The 20,815-nt window shown below is 45.1% G+C and overlaps 1 protein-coding gene across 1 annotated transcript in view; it reads right to left on the reverse strand.

Annotated features, from left to right (window-relative positions):
- The window catches only part of LOC138367427 (serine-rich adhesin for platelets-like), a 70,508-nt gene that overhangs the window by 20,535 nt on the left and 29,158 nt on the right, over window positions 1–20,815 (reverse strand). The window contains exon 4 of the mRNA XM_069329079.1: window positions 11,229–12,302. Coding sequence (XP_069185180.1) covers window positions 11,229–12,302 — 1,074 coding nt within the window. The remainder of the gene's footprint in view (window positions 1–11,228; window positions 12,303–20,815) is intronic.

The following is a 20,815-nucleotide window of genomic DNA, read 5'->3' on the forward strand; positions in this document are numbered from 1 at the left end:
ACGGGAAGGTTTACCGGTTTAGTTTACCTCAGGTTTTCTTCTGCTCTACTCTTGTGATCAATTGATCTGTAAGGCTATTATTGCTTGCAGCGGCTTACAGGTCTACACGTCAGTAACAACCCTGTGGTTAATAACCCGGCTAACCCGGCTCTAGCTTTGGTTAGTGTGAGGGTGTGTGGTGGTGGTGGGCGGCCCTGTGGTTAGTGTGAGGGTGTGTGGTGGTGGTGGGCGGCCCTGTGGTTAATGTGAGGGTGTGTGGTGGTGGTAGTGGGCGGCCCTGTGGTTAGTGTGAGGGTGTGTGGTGGTGGTGGGCGGCCCTGTGGTTAGTGTGAGGGTGTGTGGTGGTAGTGGGCGGCCCTGTGGTTAATATGAGAGTGTGGTGGTGGTGGTGGGCGGCCCTGTGGTTAATATGAGAGTGTGGTGGTGGTAGTGGGCGGCCCTGTGGTTAGTGTGAGGGTGTGGTGGTGGTGGTGGGCGGCCCTGTGGTTAATATGAGAGTGTGGTGGTGGTAGTGGGCGGCCCTGTGGTTAGTGTGAGGGTGTGGTGGTGAGTAGTAGGGAAGGCGCCTCACAGACGATATTTTTTTTCAGGTCAAATATCGTCTGTGCGCCCCAAGGGTTTCAGGTAAATTTAGAATATCCCCTGTGCGCCCCAAGGGTTTCAGGTCAAATATCCCCTGTGCGCCCCAAGGGTTTCAGGTAAATTTAGAAAATCGTGTGTAGCGCTTGGGGGTTTTCAGGTAAATTTTGTCAGTCGCAGATTTTAGAAGTAAGGATTTCTTATGAGAAAAATAATTTCCGAGACTTAGAAGTTTGTTAAAGCCTTATGGGAGAAATTCAAATAACGTGTGTAGCACTTTAGGGCTTCCAGGAGAACTCTACGAACATATTTTACATGTTTTCAACTTACAAAATCGTCTATGTAAGCCTTAGTTATTCATATAAATTTAGAAAATCACCTGTGTAAGTCAGGGTTTTCAAGTCTCGTACATCACACCCCCCTCCCTCCCCCCTTACCTCGCAATCTGTCGCGTCACCTTTATTTACTTTGCGCCCAGCCAGCCAGTCGGCTCTTAATCTTATCTTATCTTCATAATATCTGGACCGTCCCTCCTCTCTCTCTCTCTCTCCTTTCATTCAGTTCAACTATTTTCCAACATCGTATGTTTGCTCCTTTTCATTAAGCAAGTCAGTATGTTTGCTCCTTTTCATTAAGCAAGTCAGTTTTACACAAATAAATCATGTTAGTAAGCAAGTTCTAGCTCACGTTCCCCACCTTAGTCCCCTGTCGTATAAAGAATACTATCATTCCAATCCCTCTAAAATTTAAAAATAATCATATTTCAAATGTAGTTCAATACAGTAATTAGTTACCAAGCTCCAGCTCTTGTCCTCCGCCTTAGCTCTCTCTCGTATCTTCGTTAGTATCAGTCCAATTTCCCTGAAATTTCTACCCTCTGTATTTCAGACATAGTTTAGTAAATGCAAACAATTATCAAACACTAGCTCTTGTCCCCAGCTTAGTTCATTTGTACAAAATCATTAGTAACAGTCCAAATTCCCTGAGATTTTTAGCCTCTGTATTTCAGACACCGTAAATAAGATCAAAACAGTTACCAAGCTCCAGCTCTTGTCCTCCGCCTTAGCTCTCTCTCGTATCTTCGTTAGTAACAGATCAATTCCCCTGAAATTTCTACCCTCTGTATTTCAGACACCGTAAATAAAATCAAGTCAGTTATCGAGCTCCAGCTCTCGTCCCCGCCTTAATTCTCTTTCGTATCTTTGTAAATAACCCATCAATTTCCCTAAAATTAAAAGCAGACATACTTCAAAGTTAGTAAATAAGATCAAGTCAGTTACTGAGCTCCAGCTCTCGTCCCCCACCCTCTTCCACCCTCAAGTCTTTGTAAATAAACCATCAATTTCCCCCGAAATTTTTACCCTCTGTATTTCAGACATAGTAAATATGAAGTAACAATTATAAAACTCTAGCTCTTGTCCTCTGTCCAAGTTCACTCATGTAAATTCATTACTATCAGTCCAAATCCCCCTGAGATTTAAACACCCAACTACATTTTCAGACATAGTAAATAAAAACCAGTTCAGTTATCAAGTTTCAACTCTTGTGCCCCCAGCTTAGTTCATTTTGTACAAGTTATTTATTTTCCAACTAAATCACCCTGAGATTTAAGATCACCTTATTTCTAACGTAGTAAAATTAACCAAGCTACATTTCCTCTGTCTTAGATCATCAGACATAATTATATCCGACCAAGTTCCTCTCCAGCCTATCTGTTTATCAGAATAATTACAGTACCCTCCCCTCCCCAACGTACCCAAACCTTCAATAATCATACTGTATTTGCATATTTTCTCTATATTCAGCTGTGTTCTTCACTTTTTGTCCATGTTTTCTGTGTTCATTCCATGTTCTACAGATGTTCACAGCATGCTCAGTTCAAATTTTTTCTGCCGTTTTCCCCGTATGTTCACTATGTTCTTTGTCATGTTTTCATGTGCATCATATGTTCTCTGTATAACTTTTATACTCAATATTCATGTTCTCAATGTTCTTAGCGCTTTCTTCACATTTTTCCATGTTTTTCTGCATTCATTCCATGTTCTATAAATGTTCACAGCATGCTCAGTTCAATTCTTTTCTACCGCTTTCCCCGTATGTTCACTATGTTCTTTGTCAATATTCATGTTCCTCTACAAGTTCATATTCCCAGCATGTTCACTGTATTCATCAACTTTTCTTACATATGTTCTTTGCCATGTTCCCCATATGTTCTCTGGGTTTTTCCCCTTACATGTTATCTAACGTTCCTTAACTAAAAAATCTTTCACCAATCAACTAAAACATAGTCACTTTCGTCATTTCTCAACTAAACTTATTATCCAGTCAACTAAAAATAGTCAGAAATAGCCTCGTTCAACACTGTTCTTAACTAAAACAACCTTTCTCTTAGCTAAAAATTGTCAAAGGAAACTTTTTTCAGCACTTTCTTAACAGGCGCTATGTTTCATCAAGAAAAATTGTCAAAGGAAACTTTCCAAAACTGTTCATAACTAGCTTTTATCCATCGTCAATCAACTAAAAATAATAACTTTCATCATTTCTTAACTAAACATATTCCCCATTCATCAGAAAATAACCGTGTTCATCATGTTTCATTGTCAGTTCATAACTAAAATTATCTGCCAATCATCAGAAAAAGTCATGTTCATCATGTTTTGGCTTTTGCTCAACTAAAAGTATTCATCGGTCAACTAAAAATAGTTACTTCATCATGTTTCCTTGTCATTTCTTAACTGAAATATCACTTCTCTCATCTGAAAATAGTCAGGATTAACCTCATTCAACACCGTTCTTAACTAAAACAGCCTTTCGCTTAGCTAAAAATTGTCAAAGGAATCTTTTCAGCACTGTTCATAACTAACTTTATCCATAGTCAAGTAAGAAAATATAGTCAAAGATATCTATCATCGTCGTTCTTAACTGACATTTATACTTTGTGGAGCACTAAAATAGTCAAATGTAACTTTTTCAACACTTTCGTAACTAAAATTATATGTCGCTACGTAAGAAAAATAGTCAAAGGTGCTCTCCGTTACACCAAAGTTACTCTTCGAGAAATCAAAGACACTCTTCAATACATCAAGGACTTACTCAAAGACACCAAAGTTATTCTCAGAGTCATCAAAAGTTAATCTCAGTCATCAAAATGCTATTCTCCAAGTAGCCTTTCATTCATCAGAGAACTTTCTAAGACATCTTCGTTCATTAAAGTTAATCTCAGAGGCATAAAAGTTATTCTCGGAGCTATCAAAAAGTTAATCTCTAAAACAACAAAAGTTAAGCTCTGTCATCAAAGTTGATCTGCAAGATATCTTCGAGTCATCAAAGTTACTTTTCATTACATCAAAGACGCATTCAAATACTACCCATGTTCTCAGAAGTCATTCTCAAAGTCATCAAAAGTTATTCAAAGAGCTAACAAAAGTTATTCTCAGAGTCACCTTCGTTCTTCAGAGAAACTTTCCAAAACATCTTTGTTCATCAAAGTTAATCTCAGAGTTAACAAAGGTAATCTCTAACTCACTCTCAGTCATCAAAGTTAATCCAAGAGACGTCAAAGTTAATCCAAGACATCATCTTTCATCAAAGATATTCTCTCTAAGCCATCAATGTTCTTCTCTAAGACATAAAAGTTATTCTCTATGTCAACAAAAGTTATTCTCTGAGCTAACAAAATACTACTCATGTTCTCAAAGACATTCTCCAATTCATCAATGTTGTTTCAAAGACATCAAAGTTAATCTCAGAGTTATCCAAAGACATTCTCAAAGTCATCTAAAGTTATTCTCTAAGCCCTCAAAGTTATTCCCAGAGTCATCAAAAAGTTATTCTTCAAAACATAAAATTTGCTCTGTAAGATATCTTCGTTCATCAAACTTATTCTCAGAGATATCTAAAGTTATTCTCAGAACAATCAAAAGTTATTCTAAGACAACAAAGTCTTTCTCAGAGTCATCAAAGTTATTCTCAGAGTCACCTTTGTTATTCAAAGAAGCCTTCTGAGACATCCTCGTTCAACAAAAACTGTCCTCAGAGCCATCAAAAAGTTAAATACAGTCGTCAAAGTTATTCTCTAAGTATCTTTTCGTTCATCAGAGAAGCTTTCTAAGACATCTTTGTTCATCCAAGTTGTTCTCTAAGACATCAATCTTGTTCTCTAAGACATCAAAGATGTTCTCTAAATCATAAAAGTTAATCTCTAAGTTACCTTCGTTCATCAGAGAAACTTTCCAAAACATCTTCGTTCATCAAACTTGTTTTCAAAGTCATCAAATGTTATTCTCGAAGTCATCAAAGATATTTTCAGAGACATCTAAAGTTAATTTCTATGTTATAAAAGTTATTCTCAGAGACATCTAAAGTTAATCTTGGTCATCAAAGTTGTTCTCTAAACATCAATGTTGTTCTCCAAGACATCAAAGATGTTCTCAAAATCATAAAAGTTATTCCCAGAGCTATCAAAGTGATCTCTAATTCATCTTCGTTCTCCCAAAGTTGTTCTCTAAGACACCTTCGTTCATCAAAGAAACTCTCCTTCTTCCATCATGTTATTCTTTAAGACATCTTCAGTCATAAAATTTTCTCTCCAAAATGTAACTAGTTCAGCTTTTCATACCAAACCTGCATTTCTGTTAAAATATATTTTCGCAGACACTTTACCCTAAAACTGTTCTCTGAACTATCCTAACTTAACTTACCTTACCTTACCTATCTTACCTAACTTTACCTATGTTACCTTACCTTACCTACCTTTCCTAACTTAACCTGCTTAACCTATCTTACCTAACTTTACCTATGTTACCTTACCTTACCTACCTTTCCTAACCTAACTTTACCTATGTTACCTTACCTTACCTACCTTTCCTAACCTAACTTTACCTATGTTACCTTACCTTACCTACCTTTCCTAACTTATCCTGCTTAACCTATCTTACCTAACTTTACCTATGTTACCTTACCTACCTTTCCTAACTTAACCTGCTTAACCTATCTTACCTAACTTTACCTATTTTACCTAACTTTACCTATGTTACCTTACCTTACCGACCTTTCCTAACTTAACCCGCTTAACCTATCTTACCTAACTTTACCTATCTTACCTAACTTAACTTTCATAACCTAACTTTACCTATCCTAACATAACTTACCTTACCTTCCCTATCTTACCTAACTTTACCTATCCTAACATAACTTACCTTACCTTCCCTAACTTAACCTAACTTTACCTATCCTAACTTAACTTACCTTTCATAACCTAACTTTACCTATCCTAACATAACTTACCTTACCTTCCCTAACTTAACCTAACTTTACCTATCCTAACTTAACTTACCTAACTTATTCTGCTTAACATAACTTACCTTACCTTCCCTATCTTACCTAACTTTACCTATCCTATCCTAACCTAACTTGTCTTACCTAACTTAATCTTACTTTCCCAAACTGATGTATCCTAACTTATCTAGTCCAACCAGACATGCTCTAACTTACATAAGTATTCCTTCTTGTCTTTTGTGTTTCGTCAATCATTGTCTCCTATTCATTTACTCATTTCATTAGTTAATTTCTCAAATGGTCACTTATGCATTTCAAGTGCTATTTGTTAGAGATTGGATATTTAAGCATTTCAAAGAATTTTTGTTATATATGGGCATTTACTCATTTCAAGGGATAATTTCTCAAATGGACGTTTTTGCATTTCAAGTGTTATTTGTTTAAGATTGGGTATTTAACCATTTCAAAGGATTTTTGTTATATATGGGAACTTACTCGTTTCAAGGGCCAATTTCTCAAATGGTCATTTTTGCAGATCAAGGGTTATTTGTTAAAGTTCATCAAGTTGCTCATAAGTTGTATTTAGTAGGTTCTATCATATGTTCTTATTCCCCAACCCTTTAACCTAACCTTTCAGATGTAGTTTGTTGAATATATTATCCTTTTCCTAACCTTTCAGATGTAGTTTTGTTTCTCCTTTTTGTATATTTTTACCCAAACCATTTTTCCTTCTTTACTTTGTTTTCACATATAAGTTCATTCTTTATCATAGTAATAATAAAAATTACAATAGTAAAGAATTAGATCTACTAAGACTTGAAATTGAGAAACAAGAGCTCAAGGGAGTGAGAGCATGAAAGAAGAGCAAGGAGTAAGAGAGAGGGGGCGGAAGAGAATGGGACCAAAGAAGAGAGAATGAGAGAGAGTGTGGGCATGGGAGCACTAAGACTTGAATTGAGAAAAAGAAAAACTAAGTGAATGAGAGTAAGGGTGTGAGAATGGGAGCAATAAGACTTGAATTTGAGAAACAAGAGAGCATTTGAGCAAATGAGGGAGAGAGAGGGGGAGGAAGAGAAAGAATAAGGGAGAGAGATAGAAAAGGAGGGTTAGAAGGAGTAGGAGAATCAAAGTAAAGAAGGAAAAATGGTTTGGGTAAAAATATACAAAAAGGAGAAACAAAACTACATCTGAAAGGTTAGGAAAAGGATAATATATTCAACAAACTACATCTGAAAGGTTAGGTTAAAGGGTTGGGGAATAAGAACATATGATAGAACCTACTAAATACAACTTATGAGCAACTTGATGAACTTTAACAAATAACCCTTGATCTGCAAAAATGACCATTTGAGAAATTGGCCCTTGAAACGAGTAAGTTCCCATATATAACAAAAATCCTTTGAAATGGTTAAATACCCAATCTTAAACAAATAACACTTGAAATGCAAAAACGTCCATTTGAGAAATTATCCCTTGAAATGAGTAAATGCCCATATATAACAAAAATTCTTTGAAATGCTTAAATATCCAATCTCTAACAAATAGCACTTGAAATGCATAAGTGACCATTTGAGAAATTAACTAATGAAATGAGTAAATGAATATGAGACAATGATTGACGAAACACAAAAGACAAGAAGGAATACTTATGTAAGTTAGAGCATGTCTGGTTGGACTAGATAAGTTAGGATACATCAGTTTGGGAAAGTAAGATTAAGTTAGGTAAGACAAGTTAGGTTAGGATAGGATAGGTAAAGTTAGGTAAGATAGGGAAGGTAAGGTAAGTTATGTTAAGCAGAATAAGTTAGGTAAGTTAAGTTAGGATAGGTAAAGTTAGGTTAAGTTAGGGAAGGTAAGGTAAGTTATGTTAGGATAGGTAAAGTTAGGTTATGAAAGGTAAGTTAAGTTAGGATAGGTAAAGTTAGGTTAAGTTAGGGAAGGTAAGGTAAGTTATGTTAGGATAGGTAAAGTTAGGTAAGATAGGGAAGGTAAGGTAAGTTATGTTAGGATAGGTAAAGTTAGGTTATGAAAGTTAAGTTAGGTAAGATAGGTAAAGTTAGGTAAGATAGGTTAAGCGGGTTAAGTTGTTGTGGTGAGGCTCAGTGTTGGTGTTACAGGTGTGTTGTGGTGAGGCTCAGTGTTGGTGTTACAGGTGTGTTGTGGTGAGGCTCAGTGTTGGTGTTACAGGTGTGTTGTGGTGAGGCTCAGTGTTGGTGTTACAGGTGTGTTGTGGTGAGGCTCAGTGTTGGTGTTACAGGTGTGTTGTGGTGAGGCTCAGTGTTGGTGTTACAGGTGTGTGTGGTGGTGTGAGAAGGTTGGTGCTGTGTTTGGTAGTGTTGGTGCTGAGCTCTGTGTGTAGCTCTCCTCTCTTGTGTCAGTTTGTTTGATGACGTCCTCTCGCTCTACACAGGGGCGGGGGGGGGGGAGATAGTTGTGTATGATTTAGACGGCCTGGTCGAGGACCGGGCCGCGGGGGATGCTAAGCCGCGAAATCATCGCAAGGCAACCGCAAAGTATAATTGATTACACACGCCCAGGCGCACGCACACAACCCCACCCTCCTACTTTGGAACCTTGCGGCTGAGTGGATAGCGCTCGGGGGTTGTAGTCCCAAGGACCCGGGTTCGATTCCCGGCGGAGGCGGAAACAAATGGATAGTGTTTCGTTCACCCTAATGGTCCTGTTCACCTAGCAGTAAACAGATACCTGGGAGTTAGACAGCTGCTACTGGCTGCTGCCTGGGGATGTGCTCACCTAGTTGTGCTTGCGGGGGTTGGGCTCCCCTGTGGCGCCCCCGGTGTTTACCGCATAAATCCTGTATTCCAGAGTGAGCTGTAGCGTGTGGCTGTGTTTGTCTGTGGCCCAGCTCACCATGGTGACCACTAGGGAGCCGGTCGGCAGAGCGGACAGTACGCTGGACTTGTGATCCTGTGGTCCCGGGGTCGATCCCGGGGGCCGGCGAGAAACAATGGGCAGAGTTTCTTTCACCCTATGCCCCTGTTACCTAGTAAAATAGGTACCTGGGTGTTAGTCAGCTGTCACGGGCTGCTTCCTGGGGGTGGAGGCATGGTCTAAGACCGGGCCGCGGGGACACTAAAGCCCCAAAATAATCTCAAGATAACCTCAAGATAACCAGGGGTGGTGAGTGGACCAAGATGTCCTCCCAAGGTGTAGTGTCTTAGTGTAGTGCTGGTTGGTATAGTAAGTTGTTTGTTGTATTGAGGTCAGCCCCCGAGTGTGTGTGTACTCACCTAGTTGTTCTCACCTGGTTGTGCTTGCGGGGGGGGGGGGGTTGAACTCTGGCTCTTTGGTCCCGCCTCTCAACTGTCAATCAACTGGTGTACAGATTCCTGAGTCTACTGGGCTCTATCATATCTACATTTAAAACTGTGTATGGAGTCAGCCTCCACCACATCACTGCCTAATGTATTCCATTTACTAACTACTCTGACACTGAAAAAGTTCTTTCTAACGTCCCTGTGGCTCATTTGGGTACTCAGCTTCCACCTGTGTCCCCTTGTTCGGGTACCACTCGTGTTAAAGAGTTTATCCTTTTCTACTGTCAATTCCCTTGAGAATTTGTAGGTAGTGATCATGTCTCCCCTTACTCTTCTGTCTTCCAGTGTCGTAAGGTGCATCTCTCGCAGCCTTTCCTCGTAACTCATGCCTCTTAGCTCCGGGTCTAGTCTAGTGGCATACCTCTGAACTTTTTCCAGCTTGGTCTTGTGCTTGACAAGGTACGGGCTCCATGCAGGGGCCGCATACTCCAGGATTGGTCTTACATATGTAGTACACAAGTTCTTGAATGATTCTTTGGACAAGTTCCCGAAGGCAGTTCTGATGTTAGTCAGCCTTGCATATGCAAGCAAGGCTGTGTATGTGTGTGTGTGTATGTGAGTATGTGTATGCGTATGCGTGGGTGCGTGTGTATGCGTGCATGCATACACACGTTGGTATGTGCATGTTGGTACATCTGCTTGTGTGCCCCACTGAGACAGGACCCCCTGACCCCTGGGGGAACATTACTCCCACATTCCTGGTGCAGTAGTGTGGTGTGGCGGCCTGGCGATAGCGTCATCTGTGGTGCTCATTACTCCAGGCGGCCCGGCAGGGTGACGGAGGAGAGTGACATACCACAATGCTGCTACCAGGGGTCACGGGGGTCACGGGAGACGTGGGGTGGTGGGAGCCGTGCTGGGGGCAGTGTAGGAGGTGTCTGGGGTGTTGGGGGCAGTGTGGGAGGTGTCTGGGGTGCTGGGGACAGTGTGGGAGGTGTCTGGGGTGCTGGGGGCAGTGTAGGAGGTGTCTGGGGTGCTGGGGGCAGTGTGGGAGGTGTCTGGGGTGCTGGGGACAGTGTGGGAGGTGTCTGGGGTGCTGGGGGCAGTGTAGGAGGTGTCTGGGGTGCTGGGGGCAGTGTAGGAGGTGTCTGGGGTGCTGGGGGCAGTGTGGGAGGTGTCTGGGGTGCTGGGGACAGTGTGGGAGGTGTCTGGGGTGCTGGGGGCAGTGTAGGAGGTGTCTGGGGTGCTGGGGGCAGTGTAGGAGGTGTCTGGGGTGCTGGGGGCAGTGTGGGAGGTGTCTGGGGTGTTGGGGGCAGTGTGGGAGGTGTCTGGGGTGCTGGGGACAGTGTGGGAGGTGTCTGGGGTGCTGGGGGCAGTGTGGGAGGTGTCTGGGGTGCTGGGGGCAGTGTGGGAGGTGTCTGGGGTGCTGGGGGCAGTGTGGGAGGTGTCTGGGTTGCTGGGGGCAGTGTGGGAGGTGTCTGGGGGTGCTGGGGAGGTGTCTGGGGTCGTGGGACAGTGTGGGGGAGAAGTCTGGGGTGCTGGAGACAGTGTGGGAGGTGTCTGGAGGCAGTGTGGGGGAGAGGTCTGGGGTGCTGGGGGCAGTGTAGGAGGTGTCTGGGGGCAGTGTGGGGGAGAGGTCTGGGGTGCTGGGGGCAGTGTAGGAGGTGTCTGGGGTGCTGGGGGCAGTGTAGGAGGTGTCTGGGGTGCTGGGGGCAGTGTAGGAGGTGTCTGGGGTGCTGGGGACAGTGTGGGAGGTGTCTGGGGTGCTGGGGGCAGTGTAGGAGGTGTCTGGGGTGCTGGGGGCAGTGTAGGAGGTGTCTGGGGTGCTGGGGGCAGTGTGGGAGGTGTCTGGGGTGTTGGGGGCAGTGTGGGAGGTGTCTGGGGTGCTGGGGACAGTGTGGGAGGTGTCTGGGGTGCTGGGGGCAGTGTGGGAGGTGTCTGGGGTGCTGGGGGCAGTGTGGGAGGTGTCTGGGGTGCTGGGGGCAGTGTGGGAGGTGTCTGGGGTGCTGGGGGCAGTGTGGGAGGTGTCTGGGTTGCTGGGGGCAGTGTGGGAGGTGTCTGGGGGTGCTGGGGAGGTGTCTGGGGTCGTGGGACAGTGTGGGGGAGAAGTCTGGGGTGCTGGAGACAGTGTGGGAGGTGTCTGGAGGCAGTGTGGGGGAGAGGTCTGGGGTGCTGGGGGCAGTGTAGGAGGTGTCTGGGGGCAGTGTGGGGGAGAGGTCTGGGGTGCTGGGGGCAGTGTAGGAGGTGTCTGGGGTGCTGGGGGCAGTGTAGGAGGTGTCTGGGGTGCTGGGGGCAGTGTAGGAGGTGTCTGGGGTGCTGGGGGCAGTGTGAGTGGTGTCTGGGGTGCTGGGGACAGTGTAGGAGGTGTCTGGGGTGCTGGGGGCAGTGTAGGAGGTGTCTGGGGTGCTGGGGGCAGTGTAGGAGGTGTCTGGGGTGCTGGGGGCAGTGTGAGTGGTGTCTGGGGTGCTGGGGACAGTGTAGGAGGTGTCTGGGGTACTGGGGACAGTGTAGGAGGTGTCTGGGGTGCTGGGGGCAGTGTAGGAGGTGTCTGGGGTGCTGGGGGCAGTGTGAGTGGTGTCTGGGGTGCTGGGGGCAGTGTAGGAGGTGTCTGGGGTACTGGGGACAGTGTAGGAGGTGTCTGGGGTGCTGGGGGCAGTGTAGGAGGTGTCTGGGGTGCTGGGGGCAGTGTGAGTGGTGTCTGGGGTGCTGGGGGCAGTGTAGGAGGTGTCTGGGGTGCTGGGGGCAGTGTGAGTGGTGTCTGGGGTGCTGGGGACAGTGTAGGAGGTGTCTGGGGGCAGTGTGGGGGAGGTGTCTGGGGTACTGGGGACAGTGTAGGAGGTGTCTGGGGTGCTGGGGGCAGTGTGAGTGGTGTCTGGGGTGCTGGGGGCAGTGTAGGTGGTGTCTGGGGGCAGTGTGGGGGAGAGGTCTGGGGTGCTGGGGGCAGTGTAGGAGGTGTCTGGGGTGCTGGGGGCAGTGTAGGAGGTGTCTGGGGTGCTGGGGGCAGTGTGAGTGGTGTCTGGGGTGCTGGGGGCAGTGTAGGAGGTGTCTGGGGGCAGTGTGGGGGAGAGGTCTGGGGTGCTGGGGACAGTGTAGGAGGTGTCTGGGGTGCTGGGGGCAGTGTGAGTGGTGTCTGGGGTGCTGGGGACAGTGTGGGAGGTGTCTGGGGTGCTGGGACAGTAAGTGACACATGGTGACAATATACACACACATGCACCATATTACACAGGATTAGGTACTGCATGGTACCTTGTTGCACAAAGTGCACATCCCTGCTATAGTGACCCATTCACTGATGGTATTACAGCTACCATGTATTCTTGTGGCCAGAGTGGCAGAGTGTACGGACCGTTGGTCAGACTCGGGGCCAGTGAGCGCCCACACATATATAGAGAGGATTTCACACAGAAATCACAATTAGCGTGATGCATCGATTGAACAAATCCACAAGGGCCGTGACGAGAGTTCGAACCTACGTCCGAGATGTAGGTTCTCGGACGTAGGTTCGAATCGTCGTCACGGCCTTTGTGGGTTTGTTCATATAGAGAGATATAGATATATATAGATATACCTGGAACTCTGATATTTTTATGGAACTGATCGATCATGGGAAAGTGGTTTGTGTTATCTCAGTCGTGTTCTTTGTTTACGATTGGGTTGTGTACCTTATCTTGAGGTTACCATGAGGTGCTTCCGGGGCTTATTGTCCCCGCGGCCCGGTCGTCGACCTCCTCCTTGCTGGACTGGTCAACCAGGCTGTTGGACGCGGCTGCTCTCAGCCTGACGTATGAATCACAGCCTGGTTGATCAGGTATCCTTTGGAGGTGTTTATCAAGTTCTCTCTTGAACACTGTGAGGGGTCGGCCAGTTATGCCCCTTATGTGTAGTGGAAGCGTGTTGAACAGTCTCGGGCCTCTGATGTTGATAGTTCTCTCTTGAACACTGTGAGGGGTCGGCCAGTTATGTCCCTTATGTGTAGTGGAAGCGTGTGGAACAGTCTCGGGCCTCTGATGTTGATAGTTCTCTCTTGAACACTGTGAGGGGGTCGGCCAGTTATGTCCCTTATGTGTAGTGGAAGCGTGTTGAACAGTCTCGGGCCTCTGATGTTGATAGTTCTCTCTTGAACACTGTGAATGGTCGGCCAGTTATGCCCCTTATGTGTAGTGGAAGCGTGTTGAACAGTCTCGGGCCTCTGATGTTGATAGTTCTCTCTTGAACACTGTGAGGGGTCGGCCAGTTATGTCCCTTATGTGTAGTGGAAGCGTGTTGAACAGTCTCGGGCCTCTGATGTTGATAGTTCTCTCTTGAACACTGTGAGGGGTCGGCCAGTTATGTCCCTTATGTGTAGTGGAAGCGTGTTGAACAGTCTCGGGCCTCTGATGTTGATAGTTCTCTCTTGAACACTGTGAGGGGTCGGCCAGTTATGCCCCTTATGTGTAGTGGAAGCGTGTTGAACAGTCTCGGGCCTCTGATGTTGATAGTTCTCTCTTGAACACTGTGAGGGGTCAGCCAGTTATGCCCCTTATGTGTAGTGGAAGCGTGTTGAACAGTCTTGGGCCTCTGATGTTGATAGTTCTCTCTTGAACACTGTGAGGGGTCGGCCAGTTATGCCCCTTATGTGTAGTGGAAGCGTGTTGAACAGTCTCGGGCCTCTGATGTTGATAGTTCTCTCTTGAACACTGTGAGGGGTCGGCCAGTTATGTCCCTTATGTGTAGTGGAAGCGTGTTGAACAGTCTCGGGCCTCTGATGTTGATGTCATCCTTGCTCTTTGTTGACTGTTGGTTTGAATTCTGTCATTCTTATGTATCGTGTTCTTGTGAGAGGCCATGAACACATTACAGTGTTCTGTACAAAATTATCTGAGTGCTTCTTGCCGTATAGTTTTTGTGCAATATATATAATAATATATCTTATTATATAATATATAATACAATATATATAATCGTAATATATCTGTGTGTAATTTTGTTGCGTTATTCTGAAGTACAGCAAAATCAATTACGGGCTCACCATAGCCCGTGCTACTTGGGACATTGTTCCAGGTAGCGAGTCTATTTAGTGAGAACTAATGTTATGTGAATTAGCCATTCCTTATGAAGCAGGAATTGGACTGCATCTGTCATTGATAAAATGCCATTTTGTAAAATGGCTCCAAAGCTGTTGGAACTCATTACAGTTAAGTGAATAGTGATTGAGGGAATGACCATTTGGTCGTCCAGAATCTATCCTGTTGTTAACCGAGAACTTGATAAACACCTCCAAGGGATACCTGATCAACCAGGCTGTGATTTCACACGTCAGGCTGCGAGCAGCTGCGTCCAACAGCCTGGTTGACCAGTTCAGCAATCAGGTCGAGGCTTGGTCGAGGACCGGGCCTTGGGGGCGTGTTGAAGCCCTTTAGTTCTCCAAAACTCATTTTCGTTATTTCAAGGTGAAGAATGAACCATGTAGGTTCGAAACGTTGTGCAAATTGTATAAATAAGTGTAATACGTTCTATAGTAATTCACTTTTTTCTTCAACTTGAAATAACGAAAATGAGTATTGAGATATATATATATATATATATATATATATATATATATATATATATATATATATATATATATATATATATATATATATAGTTTCATTTTCAAAAGAATGAGGTGATTTGGTAAAATGCTATGCCCAAGATTACTATCCGAGTGCCGGCGGTGGGGTGGTTCAAATAGCCTCGGCTATCACCTCATTATGTCCGGTCGTGATGGTCAAGTGGATTAAGGCGTCTTGTACATACCAGTTGCGTTGCTCCTGGGAGTATGGGTTCGAGTCACTTCTGGGGTGTGAGTTTTCAGTTGCATATTGTCCTGGGGACCATTCAGGCTTGTTCGCATATATATATATATATATATATATATATATATATATTATATATATATATATATATATATATATATATATATATATATATATATATATATATATATATATATATATATATATATATATATATATATATATGTCGTACCTAGTAGCCAGAACGCACTTCTCAGCCTACTATGCAAGGCCCGATTTGCCTAATAAGCCAAGTTTTCATGAATTAATTGTTTTTCCACTACCTAACCTATCTAACCTAACCTAACCTAACTTTTTGGGCTACCTAACCAAACCTAACCTATAAAGATAGGTTAGGTTAGGTAGGGTTGGTTAGGTTCGGTCATATATCTACGTTAATTTTAACTCCAATAAAAAAAAATTGACCTCATACATAATGAAATGGGTAGCTTTATCATTTCATAAGAAAAAAAATAGAGAAAATATATTAACAAAGGAAAACTTGGCTTATTAGGCAAATCGGGCCTTGCATAGTAGGCTGAGAAGTGCGTTCTGGCTACTAGGTACGACATATATATATATATATATATATATATATATATATATATATATATATATATATATATATATATATATCTGTGGGAGGAGCCAGCGGAGCCCAGCCCAGCTGACTAATAGCATGAAGATGGTGTATGCAGATCATATTTCTGCGTGGAACAGCAACAAAAAATATATATATATCACCCGAGTTGCTAGACGCGAAAACATCTTACCATTGGCATAAAATCTTTAACGAGAATTTACTTGAGGCAATTTTTTTTTTTTTTTTTTTTTTACATATATCGTTGCTTTGGTGTCAAGGTGCCATTTATCCCTCCCTATTTTGGGTACAGGGTTCGACCCCCAGGGATGATTATTGATGGCCAGGTGTGGCCCCTAGTTGGACACCAGGTGGAGGGAGGTGATTGACTCGCCTCGCCTTCGTCCTTGGCTAGTATGGGTGTGATTCTTAGTGTAACAGCTGGGATGAAAGCCTTTGTTGCGGACCTGGCCCCCCTGCTGTGGTCCAGTCCTGGACTCACCTAGTTGTGCTTCCGGGGGTTAAGCTTCGGCTCTCTGGTCCCGCCTCTCACCTGTCAATCAACTGGTGTACAGATTCCTGAGCCTATTAGGCTCTATCATACATACACACACACACACACACACACACACACACACACACACACACACACACACACACACACACACACACACACACACATATTTGAAACTGTGTATATGAGGAGTCAGCCTCCATCACATCACTGCCTAGTGCATTCCATTTGTTAGCTACTAGCTGACACTAAAAAAGTTCTTTCTAATATCTCTATGGCTCATCTGGCGTACTTTATTTCCACCTGTGTCCCCTTGTGTGCGTGTGTGTGTGTGTGTGTGTGTGTGTGTGTGTGTGTGTGTGTGTGTGTGTGTGTCGATGAATGTAGATCTTATCAGCACAGGGCGTCCAACTTCGGATATATCGGGTTTACTTTTGACAGGCATCACCATTACCAATCATGAATATATAAGCCATCCTTATAGAGTCACAAGGTCAGAGTCCAGATCCATACACACACACACAGGTCAAGAGTGACTAACAGAATCAGGAATTTGCCTTGTGACTGTTTATTAATATTATTATTAATAATATTATTGTAAGTGAAAGTTTTCCTTCAAAGGGCGCCATAGTTAACATCAAAAGGTCACCTTACCTTGAGGTTACCTTATATCTTACCTATTAACTCGTAATTAATCTGTAATTCTCAAGAGTAAGTCATCTAAGGTCGTGGTTTCTGTTTACTGGACTTGTTCCTCACGAGTCAAGGACAAATATGTCGGTAAATTCTTCAGTGTAACAATGATGATGTTGGCAGCAGATTAACATCAATTAGCTGCCCTCTGTAATTATCCTTTTGGTACATAATATTCAGATCTAGGTACACTTGGTTGAACTCTCATGAAACAGGCTTTTCAACAGGGGTTTCTACTGTCAGGGTGGACAGTGGTTTGGCTCCATGTTGTATATGTGGTTGATGTTAGGGTTAATTATTAAGGCGACAAATTGGTGAATGTGAGATCGACCTCATTATAAATGGTAAACAGCGGTGTTGACCTTGATCAGTCACTATATGGCTGGCTGTCTGGCTGGCTAAAGATGGCTGGCTGGCTGACTGTCTGGCTGGCTGTATCTGGCTGTCTGGCTGGCTGGCTGGCTGTATCTGGCTGTCTGGCTGGCTGGCTGGCTGTGACTGACTTATTATAATAAATAATGTATTATAATATTATAATTATTATAAATAATCACATTATTATAATGCAGTATTTTTGGCCGAGGTTGTAGACCAGGTAATGTTTCTTCAATTAACTCTTATTTTTCTCCTTTTCAGGTAGGAGAGCATGATTGGTGTGGGCGAGGCAGGGAGAGGCAGCCATGGTCAGTGTTGCAACTAGTCACTACGCGACTGAATAAGTAATATTAGTTAGGTGTGGTATGACTTAGTGTGTTTACAAGGTAGGTTATGTTAATGCAACTTCTTTGAGAATGGGAGAGGAGAGAAGGCCAAGCTAGCAGGAAATGGATTAATAAATTATTGCGTTTTGAGAGTCAGTCTCTCTCTCTCTCTCTCTCTCTCTCTCTCTCTCTCTCTCTCTCTCTCTCTCTCTCTCTCTCTCTCTCTCTCTCTCTCTCTCTCTCTCTCTCTCTCTCTCGCACTAGGGTTCATAAAGGACTGTCAAATGACGTATCTAGGGAAACTGCAGGTAAGAGATGTTATCCTTCGTAAGATCTGAAGCCAGCTCCTAGAAACTCATTTATTTCATGAGAATGAACTTAGAAACTATCACATAGGGAACTATGATACAAGAACTATCATAAAAGGAACCTGGTGAAACTTCAAGCAGGAGTTGGGACAGGTGCAGAACTTTGAGGATGTTGGCCTTGCACATTACTGTAAGACCACCAATGTCACGTCGGTGTTGCAGACTATGGTGTTCAGACCGTTCCCGCCAGACTTGGTCAAGACTAGAGATGAGCCTCCTTGCACGTCTCTCCACTTTGTCCAAGTCTGATGAATGATAGGGAGCAGGCGATGCAGGAAAGGGGTGCATATTCCATATGAGCGAACTTGTGCTTCATATAAGGTTTCGCAGTCTCTGCTGTCCAGGTGTGAGATGCGCCGTAGGGCTGTAAGTCTCCTGGCTGTCTTTTGGGCTAGGTTAAGCACGTGGCTCTTCACTGTCATTGAAGAGTCGAACATCATTATCAAGATGTCAGTTTTATCTGTGAGTTCTAGGGTTTTGCCATCCATTTGCGAGCCTGTCTGATTCGCCGTGTGCAGTCTAGTTATCCTTATCGCTTGTGTCTTCTCAGCCACAAATGTGACCTGCCATCTCCTACCCCCAGACAGAAATCGCTGAAAGTTGGTGATTGATGATTCTTGCAGCAGTTGTCATTTCTTCCTTTCTGTATGTGAAGGTTAGAGTGAAGTCATCAGCATAGGCTTCACCTACAGGTTCGAGGTGAAGTAGATCGTTGAAGTCAACATTCCACAGCAGAGGGCCAAGCACACTACCCTGTGGAACCCTGGCGCCAATTGAGTGGCTTTCGGATTCTGCTCCATTAAGGACCCAACCCGTCCTCTTGTAAATAACGAAACTTTTCGTTCCTAACCCTTAGTCTGTTCTAGAAAGTAGTCATTTATAACTCTTAAGATGGAGCCCGAGATGCCTAGTACTTGAAGCTTCACTACTAATCCAGAGTGCCAGACCTGATCAAAGGCTCCTGCTGTGTCTAGAGCAACAACACAGCTGATCTTGGACTCATCCAGTGACTGATACCACTTAGTGGAGAGATTTAACAAGAGATCAACAGCAGATTGACCTTTCCTAAAACCATACTGTCGATGATCAAAAAATTATATCAATTGCTGGGCAGTTAATGATTCCTTAATTTTGTCAGTAATGGAGAGCAATGATACTGGTCTGTAGTTACCAACCACTGAGCGGCAGCTCATTTTGTGCATTGGAACAATGTGTGCCTTCTTCCATAAGGAGGGCCACATTCCTTGAGGTAGGCAGAGGTGGAAGAGTCACGCGAGAGGAGGAGCCGACAGGTCAGCGCAGCTGCGTAGTAGTCTTGGACTGACCTTATTCCCTCTCTCCCTCCCACCTCCCTCCCTCCCCTCCCCTCCCTCCCTCCTCCCCCCCTCCTCCCCCCCTCCTCCCCCCTCCTCCCCCCCTCCTCCCCCCCCTCCTCCCCCCCCCTCCTCCCCCCCCCCTCCTCCCCCCCCCCCCTCCTCCCCCCCCCCTCCTCCCCCCCCTCCTCCCCCCCTCCCCCCCTCCTCCCCCCCTCCTCCCCCCCCCTCCTCCCCCCCTCCTCCCCCCCTCCTCCCCCCCTCCTCCCCCCTCCTCCCCCCCTCCTCCCACTCCTCCCCCCCCTCCTCCCCCCCCTCCCCCGCTCCCTCCCTCCCTCTCACACACACACACACACACACACACACACACACACACACACACACACACACACACCACACACACACACCACACACACACACCACACACACACACCACACACACACACCACACACACACACCACACACACACACCACACACACACACCACACACACACACCACACACACACACCACACACACACACCACACACACACACCACACACACACACCACACACACACCACACACACACACACCACACACACACACCACACACACACACACCACACACACACACACCACACACACACACACCACACACACACACACCACACACACACACACCACACACACACACACCACACACACACACACCACACACACACACACCACACACACACACACACCACACACACACACACACACACACACACACACACACACACACACACACACACACACACACACACACACACACAATGTGGTGGAGGCTGACTCCATACACAGTTTTAAATATAGATATGATAGAGCCCAGTAGGCTCAGGAACCTGTACACCAGTTGACAGTTGAGAGGCGGGACCAAAGAGCCAAAGCTCAGCCCCCGCAAGCACAAATAGGTGAGTACAAATAGGTGAGGACACACACACACACACACTCTTCCCCTCCCCACTCTCTCCCCCTCTCTCCCTCCCTCTCTCCCACTCTCTCTCTCTCCCACTCTCTATCTCTCCCACTATCTCTCTCCTGCTCTCCCTCTCCCTCTCTCTCTCTCTCTCTCTCTCTCTCTCTCTCTCTCTCTCTCTCTCTCTCTCTCTCTCTCTCTCTCTCTCTCTCTCCTTTCCCCTCCCTCTCTGCCCACACACACACACACACACACATCTACACACATCTACACACATCTACATACATATACACACATATACACACACACACCTCCCCCCCCCTCTCTCCCTCACCCGTTCTCTCCCTCACCCACTCCCTCTCCATCTCTCACCCTCTCCTCTCTCTCCCTCTCTCCCTCCCGCCTCTCTCTCCATCTCCTCCCCCCCCTCCCCTTCTACTTCTCACTTCAGTGGAAGGGTCGGATCCCCCCCACCCACCCATTTATCTCTCCCTCTTATCACTCCCTTCTCTCTCTCTTTCTCTCTTCCTCTCTCTCTCTCCCTCCCCCATCCGGCACTGCCCTCCTGACAAATCCTTTCACGGCACAAGTATAGGAACAGGGTCAAGCATGGCAGCCAGAGGTACCAGGGGAACAGGGAAGAGCCAAGGTGATGAAATGAAGGAAATGTTCGCCCAGTTTCTGGAGGACATCAAGAGTGAGATGCAAGAAATGATGCAGGAAATGAAGAACGAAATAAGCAACCTGAAAAGAGAGCT

This window comes from Procambarus clarkii, chromosome 22, assembly GCF_040958095.1.
Source record: "Procambarus clarkii isolate CNS0578487 chromosome 22, FALCON_Pclarkii_2.0, whole genome shotgun sequence".
NCBI lineage: Eukaryota > Metazoa > Arthropoda > Malacostraca > Decapoda > Cambaridae > Procambarus > Procambarus clarkii.